The 21,195-nt window shown below is 41.8% G+C and overlaps 1 protein-coding gene across 3 annotated transcripts; it reads left to right on the top strand.

Moving 5' to 3' along the window:
* Positions 1 to 1,182: 1,182 nt before the first annotated feature.
* PPIL4 (peptidylprolyl isomerase like 4) lies at positions 1,183 to 17,024 on the top strand. 3 transcript variants are annotated; one of them, XR_001554147.2, is made up of 14 exons: positions 1,183 to 1,286; positions 1,915 to 1,982; positions 2,074 to 2,138; positions 3,557 to 3,674; positions 4,201 to 4,343; positions 5,074 to 5,170; positions 5,986 to 6,102; positions 6,851 to 6,975; positions 8,439 to 8,505; positions 9,635 to 9,746; positions 10,989 to 11,085; positions 11,695 to 11,833; positions 14,157 to 14,282; positions 16,600 to 17,024. XR_001554147.2 is itself a non-coding variant. In XM_015858169.2 (13 exons), exons 1-13 carry the CDS (start codon positions 1,217 to 1,219, stop codon positions 16,816 to 16,818), a joined length of 1,437 nt encoding a protein of 478 aa, XP_015713655.1. In that variant the 5' UTR covers positions 1,183 to 1,216; the 3' UTR covers positions 16,819 to 17,024. The 3 variants fall into 3 exon arrangements, 1 of the variants encoding a protein (XP_015713655.1); XR_014944781.1 differs by lacking the exon at positions 14,157 to 14,282 and having other exon boundaries at positions 10,989 to 11,105; XM_015858169.2 differs by lacking the exon at positions 14,157 to 14,282.
* The last annotated feature ends 4,171 nt before the right edge of the window (positions 17,025 to 21,195 follow it).

The following is a 21,195-nucleotide window of genomic DNA, read 5'->3' as shown; positions in this document are numbered from 1 at the left end:
CTTAGATATTTAATTCCAAAATATGTTTATTATAAACAGCTTGTACTGTTTCAGGGATTAGAAAACACAAAGCTGATTAACTGACTCCCATCAACACACAAGTCAGCACTGGGTGAAGGAATAGAAGCACTGATGTTGTAATTTCCACAGCCTCTATTCATCATTGTTCAGTTTCTCTCAGATCACAGAATCACAGAATTATCAAGGTTGGAAAAGACCTAGAAGATCATCCAGTCAAACCATCATCAATACTTCCCAGCTAAATCATATTCATCAACACAACATCCAAACGTTTCTTGAACACTCCCATGGTCGGTGACTCCACCACCTCCCTGGGCAGTGCATTCCAATGCCTGACTACCCTTTATGAGAAGTAATACTTCCTGATGTCCAGCCTGAATCTGCCCTGAGATCTAGATTTCAGTTTGCTCATTTGAGTCTATTGTGTTTTGTGTAAAGCCAACAGGCAAAGGATTTGTTTTGTGTTCAGGCTCCTGGCAGAAATCCCCATGATACAACTCATCAGCCAGACATTGAGCAGTGTAGGAGTCTGTGGGGGACTCCAGTTTCTTCCAGTCTTCTGCACCTCCTTCTGTCCTCTCCTGGACTGCATTGGAAACAGTGTTGCCAGTAGGAGCAGGGAGGTGATCATCCCCTGTACTCAGCACTGGTGAGGCTGCATCTCAAGTACTGTGTTCAGTTTTGGGCCCCTCACTGCAAGAAAGACACTGAGGCCCTGGAATGTGTCCAGAGGACAACGAAGCTGGTGAGGGGTCTGGAGCACAGGCCTTATGAGGAGAGGCTGAAGGAGCTGGGAATGTTCAGCCTGGAGAAGAGGAGGCTCAGGGGAGACCTTATTGCTCTCTATAACTTCCTGAAGGGAGGCTGTGATGAGGAGGGGTTTGGCCTCCTCTCCCAGGCAACAAACAGGACCCGAGGAAATGGGCGCAAGTTGTACCAGAGGAGGTTTAGATTAGACATGCACTTATGGCCTCAGGGTGATAAGTGCTCCCTAAGTGCCGTACAGGGTGTCTCAAAAGCAGCCATCAAAGCTCGCTCGGTGCCCAGTGCCGCAGTACCGCCTCGGGGCCCAGCTCGCCGCCTGCCCCAGTCTCCCTGCACAGCCCGCGGAGCGCGGCCTCCTCCGCGCCGCCAGGGGGAGCCCCCGCAGCGGGTAGGGCCGGATCGGGCCGGGCCGGCGGAACGGGAGGCGGCCATGGCCGTGCTGCTGGAAACCACGCTGGGAGACATGGTCATCGACCTCTACACGGAGGAGCGGCCCCGCGGTAGGGGCGCGGAGGGCCGGGCCGGGGGGAGCCGGGCGTTGGGTGGCGGCGGGGCGGGTTGTGGGGCCGGGACGGGGCGTGGGACGGGGCGTGGGACGGCGCCGTTTGGAGCCCGAGGCTGTAGCCGCTCATCGGCTGGGTGTATTCCCTGTGGGGAAGGGGCCGGGGCCTGGTGGCTTCTTCTAGTGTGCCCAGACCGGGCTCTAGACCTGGTCCTGGAACCAGGTGCTTTGGAGGGTCAGAGGTTCTGTGGTGTCCGTGGGTCTCTGAAGCATTCACAAACACCGACTGCTGGTGGAAAGCTTGTTTGTCCCTGTAACGGTGTGTTTATACGTGTAACACGCACTGAAAATATCCATCAGTGACAATGTTTGGCACTGAAAAGCAGCAGCGGCCTTCTTTCCTGGCTGCTCTGAAGGAACTAGGGACGGGAAATGCATTCCTGCGTGTGCAGCTCTATTAAGGGGACCTTACAACGTCTCTGATAGTGCTTGTAAGGCCTGTGCTGCCACGTCTTCACACACCTGTCCCAAAAGCAGTTTTATACACACCGAGTCATAAATCTATTGCATCTGTTCTTCTTAGACCCACGGTTTTCTTCACTAAATGTGAGTATCATTTCTTGCAGCTTGCCTGAATTTTCTGAAGCTCTGCAAAATCAAGTACTACAACTACTGCCTTATTTACAATGTGCAGGTGAGTATTCTCAGTTTTATTGTGTGGTGTTTTGTTTGTTTGTTTAAATTCACAAACGTGATGGTGTCTTATGTATTCTGCTTTGTGACAGAGAGACTTTATCATACAGACGGGCGACCCCATGGGAACTGGCCGTGGAGGTGAATCCATATTTTGGTAAGTAAAACGTCTGGTGTTTAATCAGCAGAGAAGTCATGAGGGAGCAAAGGGTTGCGCTTTGTTTTCAGTGGAACTGTTGCTTGGAAGTAAAATTGCTGATGCATAAGCTCCTTTGGCTGTTATAGCTGAGTGCTTCTTTAGTTCCTACACTGCTTTGGACCATTCAGAAATGTTTTATGGGCAGCGTTCTATCTCCAACCTTAGAAACGAAGTTACAACAGGCTGTATATACATTTCTATTCATTTCTGAGTGAGCAGATAAGTAGGTTTGGTTTTGTAAGATGAGTACCATAACTAGATGCTCTATAGAAGGCATAATCATTGTCAGCTTGTTTATATATATGTATTTTTTCATAACAAATTGTATTTAGCTGGGCAGGAGGAGAACACAGAGGCTGTGCTTCATTTCCACTGTGCGTTCTTACACCCTAAGCAATCCTGCTATCCTGAAAACCTACCTGAGTTCACTTTAATCATGCTGAATGTGTCCTGGGAAGTCAGTTTCCTTGTTAAAAACGTTAGTGGTCATGAATGTAAAGGCTGAAGAAGTTTGCAGAGCTATGGTGGAACTTGGCAAAACATGTGTGTTCTGTATGTTTCATCCTAGAATCATAGAATATCTTAGGTTGATAGGGACATTAAAGATCATTGAGCTCCAATCCTCTGCTGTAGGCAGAGTTACCAAGGATTCCTTCAGGATTTTAAAGGATTCATTTGAAATTGCTGTTAAAAATAGAATGAAAATTGCAGAGCTGAACTAAAAACCTAAAGCGGTGGAGAACACAGTGTGCTGAGATAAATAGCTCTGTTTGAACACAGCTGGTGTTGCTAGATTAGTGTTGGCTTCTCTGTCTGACCTGTCAGAGCTTTTAAATAGAAAACTTTGAGTTTGTGAATCTGTCATGAGCTTGGAAGCAGTTTAATTGTGCTAAGCCAATGCAAGTCTGGGTGTGTATGCTTACTAGACATAAGCTGTTTCAGTTCTGCCTGTGGGTAGATGAAGTTTGTTGTGATGTTGTTCAAAGAAGGTTGGTTTGGGGCCATTAGTACAGCAGGTGGGAAAGGACTGTGTGATAACGCAGTGGTGGATACAGGGTTGGAAAAGACCTCCAAGTTCATCCAGTTCAACCATCCACCTTTCACCACTATTTCCCCACTAAACCATCTTACAACAACTAAGTGTTTCATGAGCAGCTCCAGGGATGGTGATTCCTCCATCTCCCTGAGCAGCCTGTTCCAGTGTCTGACCAATCTCGTAGAGAAGTATTTCCTAATGTCCAACCTAAATCTCCGTTACTGCAAAGGTCAGTATTAAAAACAACATCAAAAAAGCTTTATTTTTTGTTTTACAATGTTTGTTTATCTGACTTTTAAAAATTAATAATCTTTGTAACATGTTTATTCTATATTTTCAGTAAACTGTATGGTGATCAAGCTAGATTTTTTGAGGCAGAAAAAGTGCCAAGAATTAAGCACAAGAAAAAAGGAACAGTGTCAATGGTGAACAATGGCAGCGATCTGCATGGATCACAGGTCAGCATACAGGGCTGGGAGTAAGTCTTGGTACACATCTAAGTAAGAAAAATGAAAATGCATTGAATTTGCAACATTGCCTACAACATTGTCATCTCAGCAGCATCATATTATCATAGAATCACAGGATCATGGGATGGTTTGGGTCAGAAGGGTCCTTTAAGATCACCTGGTTCCAACCCCCTGCTACAGGCAGGGACACCTCCCTCTAGACCAGGTTGCTCAAAGCCTCATCCAGCCTGGCCTTGAATACTTCCAGGGCAGGGACATAATGTGGTCAAAAGGCCTGTACATCAGAAGATCATAGATGAGTATTTTTCATTGTGTTCCAGGTACCAATAGTTGTTTGATTACTGAGAAGAGGTTGAAATGCTCAGACTCAAATCCTGTCCTAGAAAGATTTGATAAATGATGTTAGAATTCAGTCCTTTATTTTTTTTTCCCCTTCTATTTATTCACTTTTGTTAATAATGTTATATTATTTAGCTGTGGATGATTTTGTATCTTTTTTTTTTTTTCCTTGTAGTTTCTTATTACGACAGGGGAAAACCTGGATTATCTGGATGGTGTGCATACAGTATTTGGAGAAGTGACTGAAGGCATGGATGTATTGAAGACAATTAATGAGACCTTTGTGGATAAGGACTTTATCCCGTATCAAGATATCAGGTGTGATTGCATTCAAGCTCACTTTTTGAGGAATGTGTTATAATCTAAGAAATTAATCTTTTTGGAAATGAATATGGCAATAGAAAGTGACTTGTTTGTGGTATCTAAAATATTCTTTTATCTTTGTATTATTGGTAAAATGCTTCATAATCACGTCTTAATAGGAATTTCTTCTAAAAGGAACTTAGTATTTATTATGGAAGTACGTCATGAGTTAATATGAGTTGTGAGCCATAAATATGTATATTAGAGTAGACGTGTTCTCATGTGGACTTTGCAATTTATATAGAGTTGTTTAAGACCTCTGTGAACTTGCAGAACAGGCATGGAAAGTGTCCAGACTAAACTGTAAGACACTGAACTGGTGGTGGACACCAGAATAATTGGTGGTCGTTCTAAGCAGTATTGTTCCTTTTGATTCTTTTGTGAATTCTTTGTGTAGTTCAAGGAATTCAGAAGCAGCAAAAGGTTAAAATATTCCTTGATATTGGACTGTGCTAGACTATAGACTGGAAGTAGCTCTCTAAGAAAACAAACAGGTACTGAAATAAGAAGACATATATGAAAATGTGCATCCGTTGCCTTTACAGAAGCATCAGTTTTAGTATTTTCAAGCATATAGTATGTTTGACTTTTTGAGAGATAGCTGGGAATCACCAGGCCTGGTTTATTTTTAAAGATACTTTTATTTGCTTGTGACTGTGCTGATCTTGATGTTGCTTCCTTTTAGGATAAATCATACAGTTATTCTGGATGATCCATTTGATGATCCACCTGACTTGCCTATTCCTGATCGCTCACCAGAGCCTACTAAGGAGCAGCTAGATGTGAGTCCTTATGATGGCTTCTTGGAGAAAAGTTGGGAGAAAAAACTTACTGAATAGATCCCTGTTAGACACCAACACAGACTTTGTCAAAATCTTTAGCTTTAATACTTTGTAAATTATTTGGCGTAGGAGGATAAGAGATGCTCTTCTCTGCCAGCTTGAGTTCCGATACCTCAAATACTTGTCTTCTGTTTGGGGATATTGCTGGGCTTAATCAAATGCCTGTTTAATCTATCAAGAAAATGATAAAAGGAATTGACTTGGGTGACTTGTTGTCCTGTGGTGGGAACAAGTTTGGAAAGCCGTATTTCAGACTTCTAATTAAAGACTATTGAAGCACAACATTCAGAATGTTCACCTCTGGTAGAACACAAATATTACTAAAGGTTTTTCATACGAAATTGCTTGTTGTTGGTTCTCTTTTGTATGATAAATGTTCTGTTTATATTTCAGTGTAAGCATTCTTGGTCATTCTTTTGAGTTATATCTATCTAGATTAGAAATGAGCTGATACTTGTGGTGAGTTGTTGAGTATGAGATGGGGGTGTAAAAGAGTTCAGAAGACCAAACTGTGTTCAGTTCAAATTGGGCCTAAAAGTTCATATATAGTTTATGGTGCCTGAAGCTCATGAGGATAGCACCTTTTCTTTTTTAACCTGAGTGGAGGGAACAGAAGGAAAGACCATTTCTACAGAGATAGATCGCTGGAGCATTTCTCTTGTCTTGAGGGGAAATAATGTTATCCATGTAATATTTGGAAATTGAGAATTTTTGGCCAGGAGTTTAATTAAGTTTTTTTTCCTTAATTTTTTCAGAGTGGAAGAATTGGAGCAGATGAAGAAATTGATGACATGAAAGGACGGTCTGCAGATGAAATAGAAGAAGTTCAGGCAGAAAAAGAGGCAAAAACTCGTGCCATTCTTCTGGAAATGGTGAGCATAATTTTCTGTTTACCTTTCTGGTGTTACTTCTGCTTCTGTATTTGCATGTGCTTGTTGTATTATGTCTAGAAAGATGTGTACAATTTATCTTGAGATAGCTGATATGATGCCATGGCTCAGAATCTGTGCTATTACCTGTCTGTGGTACAATGAAAAGAAGTAAGGATGAGCACTTGATCTTTGTGACTTGTAGGAAGTGGTTTTCTGGTAAAACCAGCGCTGTGTCATTTTCAAGGCCAGGAGGAGGCTTTATAATAACTCATGAGGAATACATCCAATTTTGAAACTTAACATACATAATGGGCTGCTGAATGTCTTTTAATCCCCCAAAAAGGTTTAGCCTGCATGGAAGAGAGCTGAGCAATCTTGAAATAAGCCCTTCACAGCAGTAGCACTGAGTTTACATTAATCCTGTGTGTGATAGCTGGCTTCTTTCTGTGGGATTATCTGAATTTTAACATTAGCCACAGTGTTGCAGAAGATGTACAGCTGTGTGTTCTTGTTTTGCATCAGCATCGGGCCACTGATCTGTTTTCTGGATAAAGCTGTCTTAAAATAAACAATTACAATGAAAAGACAAGGGGGGTGTGAACTGGTGTGATAATGGGTACTGTTGGGTAGTGTGCACTTCTGTCTTTCTGAGTAAAGTTGTATGATTTTAGTTTCTCATCCTAACTAAGGTAGGGTGAACTAAAATTTATGGGCAGAAATGATAAAAGTCTATTCCTTAACCCCACAGGTGGGAGATTTACCAGATGCAGAAGTCAAGCCACCAGAAAATGTGCTGTTTGTTTGTAAACTGAATCCCGTGACCACAGATGAAGACCTAGAGATAATATTTTCCCGATTTGGTCCGATTAAAAGGTAATGATTGTAATGTGAAACAGATAGCTTTCTTAAAACTGAGCATGATACACATCAGTCTTATTTAGGTCTAGCTGTTAAGTAGTTGTTCTGATGTGTCTAGTAATGTACCCTCTGTCAGACCACAGCAATGGTGATACAAAGTCACATCTCACCAGCTGAACATCCTGTCCCTACAGTAGCTTTAAGGGGAAATACAGGAGCAAGTGAGACAGATATGGTACTTTCCCCAGTCCCCCACCCTCTCCCTCCTTTCAGTAGTTTACATCTCATCTATTACATAAGCCAGAAACAGTCTCTGGGTGGGTTGTTGTATTTTTTTTTGTGAGAATTTGTAGGGTTTTGCATAAAGCAGTACACATTTGTAGTAACCACTATGTTGTTTGTTGAGGTGTTCCCTATACCTGTTGTCCTTTTCAGTTCTGAGCTTGGCTCCTAGTAATTGCAGTTGATTCCCTCTTAAGTTGGAGTTAAAAGATGGGCAGTGAAACCTTGCGGCTCTCTTACGTATATAATCCCAAATCATCTGTTGTTTTCTGGTTAAGTGTACAGCTCTATGTACTTTGTAGAGGAGTTTTCCTTACCTTGTTTTCCTTTTTCACAGCTTTTTTCAATCCTTCTGTTTTCACCTCAAGATGAAAGGACGTGCTGCTTATGGCACTAAAGAAATTGCAGTTATAGCAGCACAGGGATGTTCTCCACTTTGCTTCCAGTACCTTTTCTAATTACTCCTGGGGCTGTGAATGCTTTAAAACCAGGGCTGTTTTCACAGTGTTGATTTCACACACACACACAAAAATCACACAAATTATAGTGTCTTTCTCTTTAATGGTAATTGCCAGCTCAGATTTTATCTTTTTTCACAAGGCACGATTAGGATTTTTTCCCCCATGCTCATCTGACTGTATTTATCTGCACTGATTGTCATGTTCTACTTAGTTGTTCATTAGACTCCTAGAACTCTGCGATTTTTTTCAGTCTTTAACTATTTAATACTATCAGCAAACTCCATGAATGACCTTACTTTCCCTAAGAGAGAATGAGTATTTACTATGCCTTGCACTTGTTTATTAGTACAATGATCTCATATACTGTTATTGCTTAGTTTCCCCCAAATGCGGGAATTTATTAGAATTTCCAGATGCATTTCAGAAGTGTATCACTATGCCTTTAAGGAGCTTTAGTTGGGTGTCTTGAGGTGGCTTTGAGTAGGTTCTGTTTATTCAGATGCTCACTAAGTCTTGAGTTCTTTTTCTGCTTGTTTGTGCAGGACTGGCAGCAGGTATACAGACCTGCAGACTACCAGATCCTTCACTAGACACTGTAGAATGTATGTGAGAAATTGGCTTTTTTTTTTTTTCTTTTATATTTTAAATGTTACTCTTCCTTTTAATCAATGCTTGCTTGTCCTACGCTTCTTGCTCCAGAAGCACTGATGTTTTAATTTCATGTCACTTTTTCAGCTGCGAAGTGATTCGAGACTGGAAGACTGGTGAATCTCTTTGTTATGCTTTCATTGAGTTTGAAAAGGTATGTGTAAGGTGGAATAATACAAAGATGGTAGCAGATATTCAAAAGCTTATTTATAGGGAAAAATCCACCAATATGGATGCCTTCACTGGGAAATGCTGAGGCAGTCTCCACCAAGGAGCAGTCTCCAAGAGATGCTACCTTAATGCTGGTCAGCCCTTAAATGAGGTCTAGAGGAGGTGGAGTCAAGCTCCACCCCTTCTGGGAGCACAACTGAATCACCTTCACCTGTGCTCCCACAGCTGACCCGACACTTGCCTCAGCTGATTAATCAGAGGTTCAGGCTGTGATTACCAGTTTTTCATTGTGCTGTGTGTAGATTTTGCTTATGAAAGTTCATTTTCAGTATACTTCCATTAAAGAAGAACAGTAAAATCTTCAAGTGTGGGGTAGTTAATATTTTCTCTTACTGGCTTAGTTACAGACATTGTAGGCCCTAAACCACACTGTGAAGTCTTGATTCAGCCTAGCAATACCAGTATGTACTTAGCCTATCTTGAAGCCAGTGGGTTTGGAGTAGGTCCTATTATTTCCCAGAGCACACTTTCTAACAGTTTTGAGGAGTAAAAGAAGGGAATTCTAGGAGAAAATGGAGGAGTGCTGCATAAAGGAGAAATAATTGAAGATGGTAGATGAATGTCTGCAGTGCTCTACCCTATATTCAATTTGTAAATTGTGTCAGCTTTAAGCTGCTTTTACAGTGATTATTGGTGTATAACTTATTTACAGAGGCTTTCTGATAGTCTCTAATCTTTGAGGAAAACTAGACAACACTGGAGAAGTCAGAAGACTTTTTAGCCTGTGTGCTTTAAATAGAACTTCCATTACCTATGTTGTTGTTGTCCTTTTTTGCCTGTTTTTTTTCTAAGTGTTACCTGTACTTTTTAAAGTGCTGAAATAAAATTAAAAAAAGAAAGATGTTATTTGGAATGCTTACATTGGGACGAAGCATAATTATTTCCTTTGAAATGGCACAATGCAAAAACTGCTGTGGTTTGGGCAAAGTGCTCTGTGGAATGTTGTTTGGGAAATGGGTGCCAGTGAGCAGTTGAGTTTGTGTTGGAGCTCTCCAGTGAATACTCTTATGAAATAGTCACGAGTGCGTGTTTTCTGGAACTGTTAATATCAGGAGGAAGACTGTGAGAAAGCCTACTTCAAAATGGACAATGTGCTGATAGATGACAGACGGATACATGTGGATTTTAGCCAGTCTGTTGCAAAGATTAAGTGGAAAGGAAAAGGTAGGTGCACTCGTGATTCTTTGACTCATAATTTAATAAGCTGTGACTTCTGAATTATAAATAATGATGTAAGGAGAAGCAATTAAGAGCTTAAATCATCTCATTTGGTGGGACATGGATTTCCCGGCAGCATAGGAATAGAGCAACAAAATTTCTAGCACTTTACTTCTTCCAAAAGGAAGAGTAGAAGGGTTTCCTAGTGTTACATTAACTGGGTAGGTCTGAAAGTAAAAATTATGGTACCATAGATTGTCTTTTACCAGATGGATTTTTGCCAGTAAATTATGAGCACCTGGTCTCAAACTTGGAAAGTGATGCCTTTGGAGATACTTTCTAGCAACATAGTATAGCAGTATATTGTTTTCTGGGTACTTTTCATTATTCAGTGTGTATCAATTGAAGGTACAGGACAAAAAGTGAATATTTAGGCTAGGATTATCACCTCCGTAGGCCAACTCTATTGTTTAGTTTGTGTTAGCCTGTATTAACTGAATGACATGGAATTTTTTTCTTTATGTGTGGCATCGTAGATCTAAATTTTCCTAAATATCGGAGATCTAACTATGCTGTCACTTTCTTAGGCTTATCTGGTACCCATAGAATGACCTAGGTAAAGTTCTCTCATTTCCCTTCGGTTGCTGTTTCTGACCTAGCCGGGCAGTAGTGTGGTTTCAGGTGTGACCGGGAGATGGCAGTACATTGCTATGAAATAGTGTCTTGTGAGCTGCTATTGCCAAGTGAATGGACAGAAACTGCAGTCTGTACTGTCCCTCTTAAATGAAGTCATAACACTTTTTGGACAGCTTGTAAATTCAGATGGAGACCTGCAGCTGTCTCAGACATTTCCCTTTTGCACCTGAGAGTAGAAAGTCATTTAATAATGAGGGTAGTCTTTAGAAAACAGAATTCTAAGTAGTGTAACGTAGGTCCTGTAGAGAAGAAGGGACTGAAGCAGTTTTTAAATCCTGCTTAGTGATAATGTTCATATTAATCTCCACTGCACGTGAGTGTGGAGAAAGCCATATGCTTTTTAATGAGATCTGCAAGCAAGAGAAGCATGGAGTCATTACTTGTACTACACACTTGTACTCTGTCATCCAGGTGTCAGTATTGCTTCTGGAACTATGAATCTGTACAGGGCTAGGGAGAGACCTCTAACTCATAAACGGAACACAGTGGTACATGTGGCTCTTGTTTATGCTTTGTTTTAGTTCTGCCAACTGTTTTTTTTTCTACCAACAGGTGGGCAGTACACCAAGGATGATTTCAAAGAGTATGAAAAGGGACGTGATAAAACTTCAAAATTTGCTCTAAAAGAGAAGGTGAAACCAAAGCAGGAGTATCCTTTTTCAATCAAAGGTACTTTTTGTGCCAAGGAGAGCTTATGAAAGCCGACTGGGAAAGATTTCATATTATTAAAGCTTGCCAAGTGGATGTTTTTGCTACCACTTTGTATAACCTTCTCATGTTTGAGATTGAAAAAGGCAAAATGCTTAATTCTTATGATGTCTTCTGTGAATTTAATGACATCAGAATATGCTGTTTCACTTTTGTGTTTTATTCAAGTAATTATTGTTTCCTATTTAGAGCCATTGAGTGGCAAAAGGCATAACAGAGTTTTTTGGTTTTGCATGGGACCTACTGTATCCACAATGAAAGAACAGTAATAACTAGACAATGTTTTGCGATCCTGTTTTCCTTGTGGTGGAAACAGAAAACAGAAAACTGTAACTTGTTCAGAGATCCACAGATAGGAAAAAAATTAAAGAATGAGATCAGGCTGTACAGTTTGTCAGGATAAGATTCAGTTGTTTTGGAACAGGTGAGTTTTTCAATACCTGTATGTCTTGGTTAACCCTGTCTGGTAAACTGGGGTTTGTTTCCTGTTTGAACTTCTCTGTTCCTATATTTATTAAGTAACAAATCCATTCTTAACCAAAACTATCAGTGCCAAGTATGACCTTGTGCTAGATGAGGAAGAAGAAGAATCTCAATCAAGTCAGTCACACTTGGCTAAAAAACAGAAGAAGAAAAAGCACTACCACTCTGAAGATGAAGAAGATGACAAGAGGACCAAAAAATACAAGGTACTTAGCTCCTGTTGAATTAATGATTTAACCTTATATCAGTCTGTTGCTCTAGTAAGAGGATCCAGGAAGAAGTAGTCTGATTTTCAACTGAAGACCCTTTGTGCAAAGTCCCATGAAGTACAGCAGCTGTAAATGTACTGAAGGCTAATGTCAGTGTACAGTTATGAAGGAGGTTTCCTGGGTCTTTCTGGACTTCGGAAGTGAGGCATGTCTGATTTTGACAAAGCATCCTAAGAGGCAGTGTAGCCTCCCATAGGGTAGAAGATCTTCAGCATTTTGAACCTGCCATTCCCAGTCATAAACCAGAAGTTCATGACATTTCATGAATGCAAACTGTTTCCGATGTTCTTGCCAAGGCTTTGTGTGTTGGCTTTCTCCCGTGTGGAATCAGAAACACAGTCTCTTTGCATTGCCTGCTTATTTATTTATTTTTTTAAGTTGTTTTGGAAGTGTTTGTATAAAATGTGTGTGCCTGTTTGCTTCGATCCAGATTGTGCTGGCATAAATAAGACTGACAATAACAGGACTAGGGGAAAATGATCCAAGTTGAAAGAGGGAAGATTTAGGTCGGATGTTAGGGGGAAGTTCTTGACTAGGAGAGTGGTTAGGCCCTGGAACAGGCTGCCCAGGGAGGTTGTGGATGCCCCGTCCTTGGAGGTGTTCAAGACCAGGTTGGACGGGGCCCTGGGCAACCTGATCTAGTAAATGTGTATGTTTGGTGGCCCTGCCAGGCAGGGGGGTTGGAACTACATGATCCTTGAGGTCCCTTCCAACCCGGGTCATTCTGTGATTCTGTGTGTATGATTCTGTGCTGTAAGGCAGGCTGTGGGGAAGGCTATGAGAAGGCAGTGGTTCTGCCGTTCATTCATTTCACTGCAGTCTCTATGGGGTTAGCATTTTCACATTTTTCTGAACCTGACATAGTCAAGATGCTGATGTTTCATGGGAACTGAATGCTTGCAATGGTTAAGCGGAGGGTCAACTACTCTTGAAGTCTGAGCACTAGGAAGAGGTAAGCTAAGGAGAAATTATAAGCATCCAGTATTTTAACAGTGCAAGTTTTGAGTGAGAACAAAGGTGTTTTCAAGCAGCTTTGCAGAAAGTGATAAGGTTCCAGCTACAGTAAATAGAATCATCCTGGCATGTATTTTGAGTAAGTGCTGTGTGCATGGGGCATATGTCATTCTATTGTTGCATCACTTCTTGCTGTCATTCTAAAAATAACCTTTCTCACAAACACTGGCAATGTTTTGTCATTTTTTGTTGCCGCTCTTTTGGTCTGTTGCTCAGTGGTGATGCCAGTCTTCTAATTACTGCTTGTGTACTAACTGGACTGGGATCCTTTGGATGGAGGGAAGGATCTGGTCAGATATGTCTGGAACATAGAATGTTTGCAAGGGGTCTGCCTTCATGTTTGTTTGGACTTCCTCCATTCCTTTTGGCTGATTGACAGTATGTATTCAACATTCTTTCAACAGACATTTCTTGATGTAAAAGCTGCACTTGAAGTTCAGAAAATACACATATAGAACTGACTGGTCATGCGTTATCAGCAGAGGGCACTTAAAAATGTGGGTGTGGTGCTCAGGAACATGGTTTAGCGAAGGGTTGTTAGTTAGAGTTAGTTAGGGTAGGATGGTTAGGTCATGGATGGACTCAATGATCTTTAAGGTCTTTTCCAACCGGAGTGATTCTGTGATCCTAAAAGTCATTCAGATGTCTCTTCACTGTGCTCACGTTCCCTGTTTGTCTCTACAAACATTCAGTAAGTGAGGTCTCAAGGTGTTCATCAGAGGTTTGGGATGAAATTTTACTCTTCTTGTACTTCATCCCTCAGATGGGCACGGTGTACTTAGTTCCACATAGAATATCTATGAGCGATTTGAATGTGGCCCTTTCCAGATAAACTTTGCTGGCAGCTTAGCACAAAACAGTACAGAACTTTTTGGATCAATGGTGGCATGTTTAGTATAAGCAAGCAGTTTTCCCTTCAGCCTGTCTTAGAAGCAGGGGAAACATTTGAGGTAAAAACTTGGAAACAAAGCAGCAGCTAACCTAGCACAGTCAATTGCCAAAGATCACAATGACTGTGCATCACATACAAACTTCTATCCTTAATCCCTGGTATGGCAGAGATTTTAGATGACACAGAACAGAGTCCAGTAATAGAAAGTTCTGGCAACTGAAATTGAAGTTGGCGCTACCAGCTCCAGCTATGACTGAAGAAAAGGGACTTTTGTTTTCTGAATAGTTTCCATGATGTTGAATTGTTTTTCTGTTCTCTTGCTTTTCTTTTTTTTTTTTTTCTTTTTTTCTGTAGTGTATTTTGACTCATCCCTTTTCTTAGTTTGACACCAGTTTCCTGAATCTTCAGCCTCGTAGGTGAATGTTAAGAAGATATTTTTGAACCTTGTGCTGTTTGATTGGATTCCAGAGGGCTGAAGAGGTAGGGTCTTGTGGCTGCTTTTAGTAGGCAACAGGATGTGGGTCTGGAGCAAGAGGCTGCATCAGTGTGTGGGTTTGAGAATAGGATTGGGCAGAGTATTTTGATTGCTTCTGCTTGAGATCCACATTATGACTGTGCACCCTTAGCAGCTTTCTGGGTCTGTGGAGGAGGATAGTGTATCTGCTGGATTTCTGTTTGACATAGGCTCTGAATTTCAGATTATTGCAGCTTGTCATTTTAGCAAAAAATATATTGATCTTTCTGTTTTTAATCTCCTGCTCTTACTGCTTATTGGACAGTGTTTGATTAGGTTTGATCATAATCTCCTTACCAAAAGGCCGTCTCTATTTGTTTGATCCTTTTAACCTTTAATTAGTGTGCTTTATGTACACAGAGGCAGCGTAGTTTTATTCTGTGCTCATAGTCATGGTATTTAAGACTGGTTTACTTTCAACAGTTGTTTGGCACATTACTACTGCTGGCAAAGTCAGTCATGACTTCCAGGGAAGTTTCTTCCCCTCTTTTAATAACCCCTTCCTCATGCGTTCGCTGACACAGCACAGGATCATGGCTTATTTGTTGGCTGATCAGAGGCAGTGATGCTGTGCTGGGAAATCTGGATTTCAGCAGTAAGAAAAGAATCTAAGTAGTAGTCTTCTCCTTTAACAGGAAAACAACATTTTTCTGACTTGGATCGTGCATAAAGGGTTTGATTTCAAATATTATTATTACTTCTGGTTGTGTTGTGTTTTGAAACTTTAACATTTTTCTGTGCCGAAGAATTGAAAAAGGTAGAATCTTACTTAAGAAGAAGTAGAACTTTATTTATTTATTTATTTATTTATTTTATTTGAGAACTAAGATGCAATTCACCCTGTTAATTCAAATTTCTATATGGGTTCTTTAGTCTGTGGTGGTATTATCTGCCATGCCAACCTTTTTGTGGCACTTGCAGCTTCAGACATGCCCTGTACACCTTTGCCTTAAATGTTTTTTTAAAGATCGTTGTGCTTATCTGGCTCCATGCTCACGTGACTTCTTTAATCCTTTCAGCAAGTTGCCCTTTTCCATGACATTCTAGGCAGGCTATTTGTCATTACATTCAAGTCTACACTAGCCTTTCCCCTTGTAAATGAGGACTTCTGCTTCTAGCTGGGCCAGCAACCTCTCTCTGGTGCTGGCTTTCTAGATTCTGTACGGAGAGTTGTTCTGGTTTATTTCCTTGACTTCCCCTTGTGTTCTTCCTCAGCAACAAAGCACCCTGAAGATGGTAGAGCACCGTGCCCCCCACTGGCTTTACTGGCCAGTATTTTTGTCTTGTTCCACTCCGTTCCACAGCTGCGGGGTTCACCTTCTGATGTTCACTCAGTCCCTGACACAAGGAGGCATGGAACCCCATTTTCTGTTCAAACATGGAAACCAAGGGCTTGGGGTTCATCAGTATTGGGTAAAATAATTAAAGAGAAGTGATATGTAATTCTGAAGATGAATGGGCAAATCTCTTATAAGTAACTGGAAGCAACATCTAGTTTTTTGGTTCAGATTCTAAAATCTGTACTGCAATAGAGCTTAACAGTGAAGATGTAGAATAAGCATTTCGCTGCCAGTGAGATCACTGTATTCAGCAGCGGCAGAAATTTTTGGTTATGTAGATAAAGATCAGATCTGTGACTGCGTGTGTGTTGGTTCCTGGGGTTTTGTATTTCTTATTGCGACTGTAGAATTTCAGCATTATCTGCATAATCCTGGAGGCAGTGTTTGCTCTTGGGAGTGTGCTCTGGGGATGGTGCTGGTCGCCACCTTTCTGGATAAAAGCCTGCTTCGAGGAGGCTTATCTTAATTGAATAGTAAGAACAAAATAGTTTCTAGCAGTACTTAAAAATGTCAGGCATTCACATGTTAAAACTCAGTGTTTTTATTAAGAAATTGTTTTGAGTTCTGTCACTTTCCAGGTGAAATGGTAACTTTCAGAAGGATCTTGTTGTTTTAAACTGCTGTGAGGTTGGGGCCCATGTGGGTGTTGGTGTTACCACATAGTCATTCCAGCATGTTCTGTGTCATAAATCTCTTAGTGTGGCATTTCACAATCTGACAGTCTGTTTCTCCTTCGTTTAATATGCTGTGTCAGTGATTCTGTACCATCCACCTACTGCTGCAAGCAAAGCAGGCGTGTGTATGTGTGAATCTGTGTCAGGTGGGACTCAGTTTTATACAGTTACGGAACCAACCATTCTTGACTCTTTCAAGTTCTTCTCGTGCCTTTGCATTGTTTTCCACTTCTGTCTGTAACAGAATGTCCATCCAATGTCTTTAACAGGATTCCGATCGAAAACATGAAGGAGAACGCTGTAGAGAAAAGACGAAGAGTGAGAAGAAAGACAGGCATCGGAGTCGCAGCCGATCTCAAGAGAGAAGTTACAGCAAACATAAAGACAAATACAGAGAAGATGTCCGAGTAAGGGACTGGGATAAAAAGAGAGACAGAAGCAGAAGTCCTAAGAAATCAAAAGACAAAGAGAGGTCCAAGTACAGATGATGGAGGAGCAGGAGATGTGAGGGAGCTAAAGTAGTGTTTTCTTCCTGCATTTACAACATGCTGTCATACAACCGTGCAAATTCAAAGCAGCTACGTTCTGTCAGCTGTTTGACTTTACAATTCTTTGAATTCCTGGTGTATGACATGCAGTAAGGCTTGATTCCCAGAAGGTTTTTTTAATAAAATGTTTAACATTCGTGGAATGATTTGAGTCTCCAATAAGGAATGTTGTCTAAAGCTTGTTGGAAATGTAAACGTGCTATCAAGTGAATTGCCTACTGAAAGGACTGCAGGATGTACTTCCTTTCTGCAAGGAGAATGTATTTGTCTTTCTGCACTCTCAGATGCTGTGGTAGAGGAGAATGATAGAGGGCCTGGGAGTCAGAAATGTTATGTGCACTCTCCCTTTAAAAAGTGACCTGATACCATTTGTGTGAGCACTCAGAGGGCTATTTCCTTCTTTTAAAATGAGCTACAGGTTGCTTTAGTCCTGACAGCTCTCATTTGCTGAGAACTGTGCAGCGGTGCTTAAAGGCATTGAAGTGCTGCACTGCTGCTTGCAAGGCTATTGGAAGTGCTACGCTGTACTAAATCGTTTGCACTAAGTTGCTCAGTTGTTGCATAGATCCCTTGCCTGTGTAGCATTACTAGAGGATGCCTCTCAAAATGTCAGCTTCACTTGCTACTTGACACAGCTGCAGTCACTGTTGAAGATCTTGAGCTCTGTAGTGTCAGGACATCCAGCTGTTGTGACATCAGGCAAGTTGTGCTGAAGGGATAAGAAAGAAGAAAGTGGTCATTGGCAGGAAGGCAGAATCTGTAACTTGCACTGCACTTGCCAAAGCCAAGATGGGATTTTCAGGTCTGGTGGCAGAAGTGGGTCTGTTAATAAATCTTCATTTACAAAGGAATGCAGGTAATGTTATCAGAGTCTGGGTCTTACTGAAAGTCAACAGGCTCTTAAATTTCCAGTTTGCTCTGATATATAAGACCTGGACGTTTAAATAGTGTTATTCAATTTGCATACAGTTTAAGAACATGAGTGTTCGCCTCTTTCTTTCCAGAGAAAGATCTTGTGCTGATAAGAGGGAAAGAGCGGCTATGGGTGCAGCGTTCATCATTTCTTCCTCCATGAAATGTGATGACTCGGAGGAGTCTGGTCTGGTGAATAAGTTTAACTTTGTGGTTGTGGTTTTGCTGTAGAGTCTGATTCTGTAGTAGGCGTGTAAAGTTTTTATAGGTACCTCTCATTGGAACTTGATCTGAAGTACAAAACCAAGATCTAAAATACTTGGTGGCCATGAAGAATTGCAACATGTTGCTCTGCCCTGGAGGGCCGAGAGCAGTTCTGCTCTGCTTGGTGAGTACGTTTGAATGCACTGCATGCAGAAAGTGGACTTCAAACCAGCAAACCCCTATGGGAAGGGAAGGCTGTCGCTGAAGGAAGAAAATTACTCCATGGCAGAAGATTCGGACTAAGCAGGCCGGGCTAGATGCCTACCCAGACCCAAACTGAGCAAGGATACTGAAGGGTATCATGTACAGATAGGAATGTGCTTTCCAAAAACAGCTGCATTCTCTTTGGTTTGTAAAGATGGAGTGTATTTGGCTAAGAGGCTGCCTTTACTCAGTCTCTCCTTTCTAGCTTGTATATATTCCAAAGCACAGAACTAGAAATTCAGTTTCCATTGCTGCGTCTAAGTTACTGGGGGCTTGCAAGGAAGCCCGCTCTTGGGAGTGTTGGAGCTTGGGGCTGAGAGCTGCACACTGTTCTCATTGAGATTTCTGCCTTCAAAATAAGGTTTGCAGAGCACCCCACAAGGCCAAGACGTGATGCATTTGCAGTAGTGCTGCTGAGGTGCTGTTTTTCTCATGTTCTTCCTGCTTTGTTAAAGAAATGACGTGTGTGCTGGCATGTTGTCCTTGGTTCTTCTTTTCGGTGGCACATTTTCAATATATGTAAAACAGTGACCAAGGTTGACAGGGAGGTGGAAGTGCTGAACAGTGAGGATCTTGCTGTTATCTGGAAGGGACAGTCATAGAAAAGAGAGTTTCCACTCTGAGGAAAAAGCCGGATTCTTGCTGGACACCCAAGAATCCCTTTCCTGTAACATCCCTTCTGCCAATCACCTGTTACATATGTAAGAATACTATAAATAATATACAAATGGTCAAGTTTATCTGTGTGTTATGTAAGTTTATGTTAGCATTTCTGTGTTGCTTGGTGTCTGGCTGCTATGAAGATATGCTTTTAGTCAGTCAACGAGCCAATGGCCGTGTTCAAGGTGGTGTGGATCTTAAAAGGCTTCAGTGAGCTGTATGAGGGCTTAGGTCTACCAAGCATTTACTAAATCACTGAAACAAGGAAGGCTGTGCTAGGAGCTTTCAGAAGTTGAAATCTTAAGCTAAAGAGTGGTAGACTCTTGAACTTGAAACTTGTTTGGGGCTTTCTGGTTTTTAAAGGTACTTTTTATATAAGCTCAGTGGAAAACACTTGACTAATAGCAGGATTTTTTTTTTTTAAATTTTATTGTTTTTAAGTAAAAGAGAGACCAAAAATAGTTATTTTTGATGGCAAAAACAAGTCGGGTTCCTGCTGTGTCAGATCTTAAAATGGGATTGTAATTTTCCAAGAAGTAAAAGAAGTTGTCCATTGCCTGTTGTGTTGGAATAAATGCCTGTCCCTGCTCTGTGGTCAGACACAGACCTCACTACTGCTGCCTGTTCTGTTGGGGGGAAGGTTTGGCAAGCAGATGAAAATATCTGTTCTAAAGACACTGGCTGTTTATCAGCCTGAACACGAGGTTGCCTTTCAACAGCTTCATGCAGCACTCCAACAGGATTTAAAATGGAGAGCTCACCTTGTACTGTGTAACAATGACATCTTGGTGAGGGTTGACCAAGAGCCCAGGTTTTGGTTTCACGGTGTGAGGCAGCAGGGAGAAGTCCCTGCCCATGTGGATTAAGGTGCTCCTGCCGATAGGGGACTAGGGGAAATGGTTTTAAGTTAAAAGAGGGAAGATTTAGGTTGGATGTTTGGGGGAAGTTCTTTACTAGGAGAGTGGTTAGACCCTGGAACAGGCTGCCCAGGGAGGTTGTGGATGCCCCGTCCTTGGAGGTGTTCAAGACCAGGTTGGACGGGGCCCTGGGCAACCTGATCTAGTAAAGGTGTATGTTTGGTGGCCCTGCCAGGCAGGGGGGTTGGAACTACATGATCCTTGAGGTCCCTTCCAACCGGGGTCATTCTGTGATTCTGTGATAGGATTGCATTTATCTGTGTGCCTTATCCCAGCTCTGGTCATGGGCTGGAGAACTCTCACTGTGATACTGTGACCACACATGTTTGTTTGGTTTTCCCAGCAGGTGAACTTTTTCACACGAGGAAGATGGTAATAATGCTTTTCTGTGTTCCTGATGCAACAAATGAATGTTTCCTTTAACAAAGCAAATAACTCACTGGGGTGTGTAGACCAGAGCACCTGCAGCATTCCCTACTACAGGTTCAAGAGATTGTTTTCCTGTGCTTGGCACAACTTCTTAACCATCACCATCAGGAAGGTGGGGCTGCACAGATGCTACTGACATGGCAGGCCTGGTCTCCAGGAGCTGCTGCAGCAAGGCTGTTCTGCTTGGAGGTTGATATAATTCTTTCCAGTGGCAGCCTGGTTGTTTCACAGTGCAGCAAGCTCTCAGACTTCAGCTCAGCATGGGAACATCCATGAGTTCGGGTTGTTCCCCAGAGAAGGCCTCACCCACTGTATCTATTTCCTTAATTTCCACAACACCATGGAGAAAAGACAGATTGCACTGGGAGCACCCAATGTGTTTATCGGCACAAGGAAGAAGCAGAAAGAGGAAGTGTCTATGAAACCACGGCCCTGGGCTGGCAAGCATTTATCTGTTCTGATGAACAAAAGGGCTTGAGACCATTCTAAAGTTCTGTACAATCATCTACTTTGTGTGGTCTGCTGCCACACACCAGCAATTGCCTCAGTGTGCTCTGCCCAGCTTTAGCAAGGAAGGTAAGGGTCTGTGCCAGCACCTAACCACTTTCTGGAGACTGAATTTTTCCTAATGTCCTACCTGAACCTCCCCTGGTGAAATTTAAAGCAATTCCTTCTCATTCTATCGCAATCACTCTGGAGGAGAGGCCAACCCCCACCTTGACACAACCTCCTTTTGGGTAGTTGCAGTGAGCAATAAGGTCTGAACAATCCCAGTTCCCTCAGCTTCTCCTCATAAGACTTGTGCTCCAGTATCCTCACTAGGTTTGTTACTGTTCTATGGACGCTCTCCACAGCCTTATTCCCATATTAGCAGAGTGCTTTGCTGAGGAGCGGGAGTTAAAATGATAACTCTGTGATGTCATATGCTCCA

This window comes from Coturnix japonica, chromosome 3 (assembly GCF_054131305.1).
Source record: "Coturnix japonica strain WE chromosome 3, WE-NBRP24, whole genome shotgun sequence".
Lineage (NCBI taxonomy): Eukaryota > Metazoa > Chordata > Aves > Galliformes > Phasianidae > Coturnix > Coturnix japonica.
The sequence above is the reverse complement of the archived record's forward strand: the minus strand, read 5'-3'. Positions and strand labels throughout refer to the sequence as shown.

Bases quoted from the DNA above. Each gene is read 5' to 3' on its own strand.
- PPIL4 (XM_015858169.2), top strand. From the start codon at position 1,217: ATGGCCGTGCTGCTGGAAACCACGCTGGGAGACATGGTCATCGACCTC. The intron at 6,976-8,438 runs GTAATGATTGTA...TCACTTTTTCAG, and splicing joins CGATTTGGTCCGATTAAAAG to CTGCGAAGTGATTCGAGACT. The intron at 11,086-11,694 runs GTATCCTTTTTC...CAAAACTATCAG, and splicing joins AAGGTGAAACCAAAGCAGGA to TGCCAAGTATGACCTTGTGC.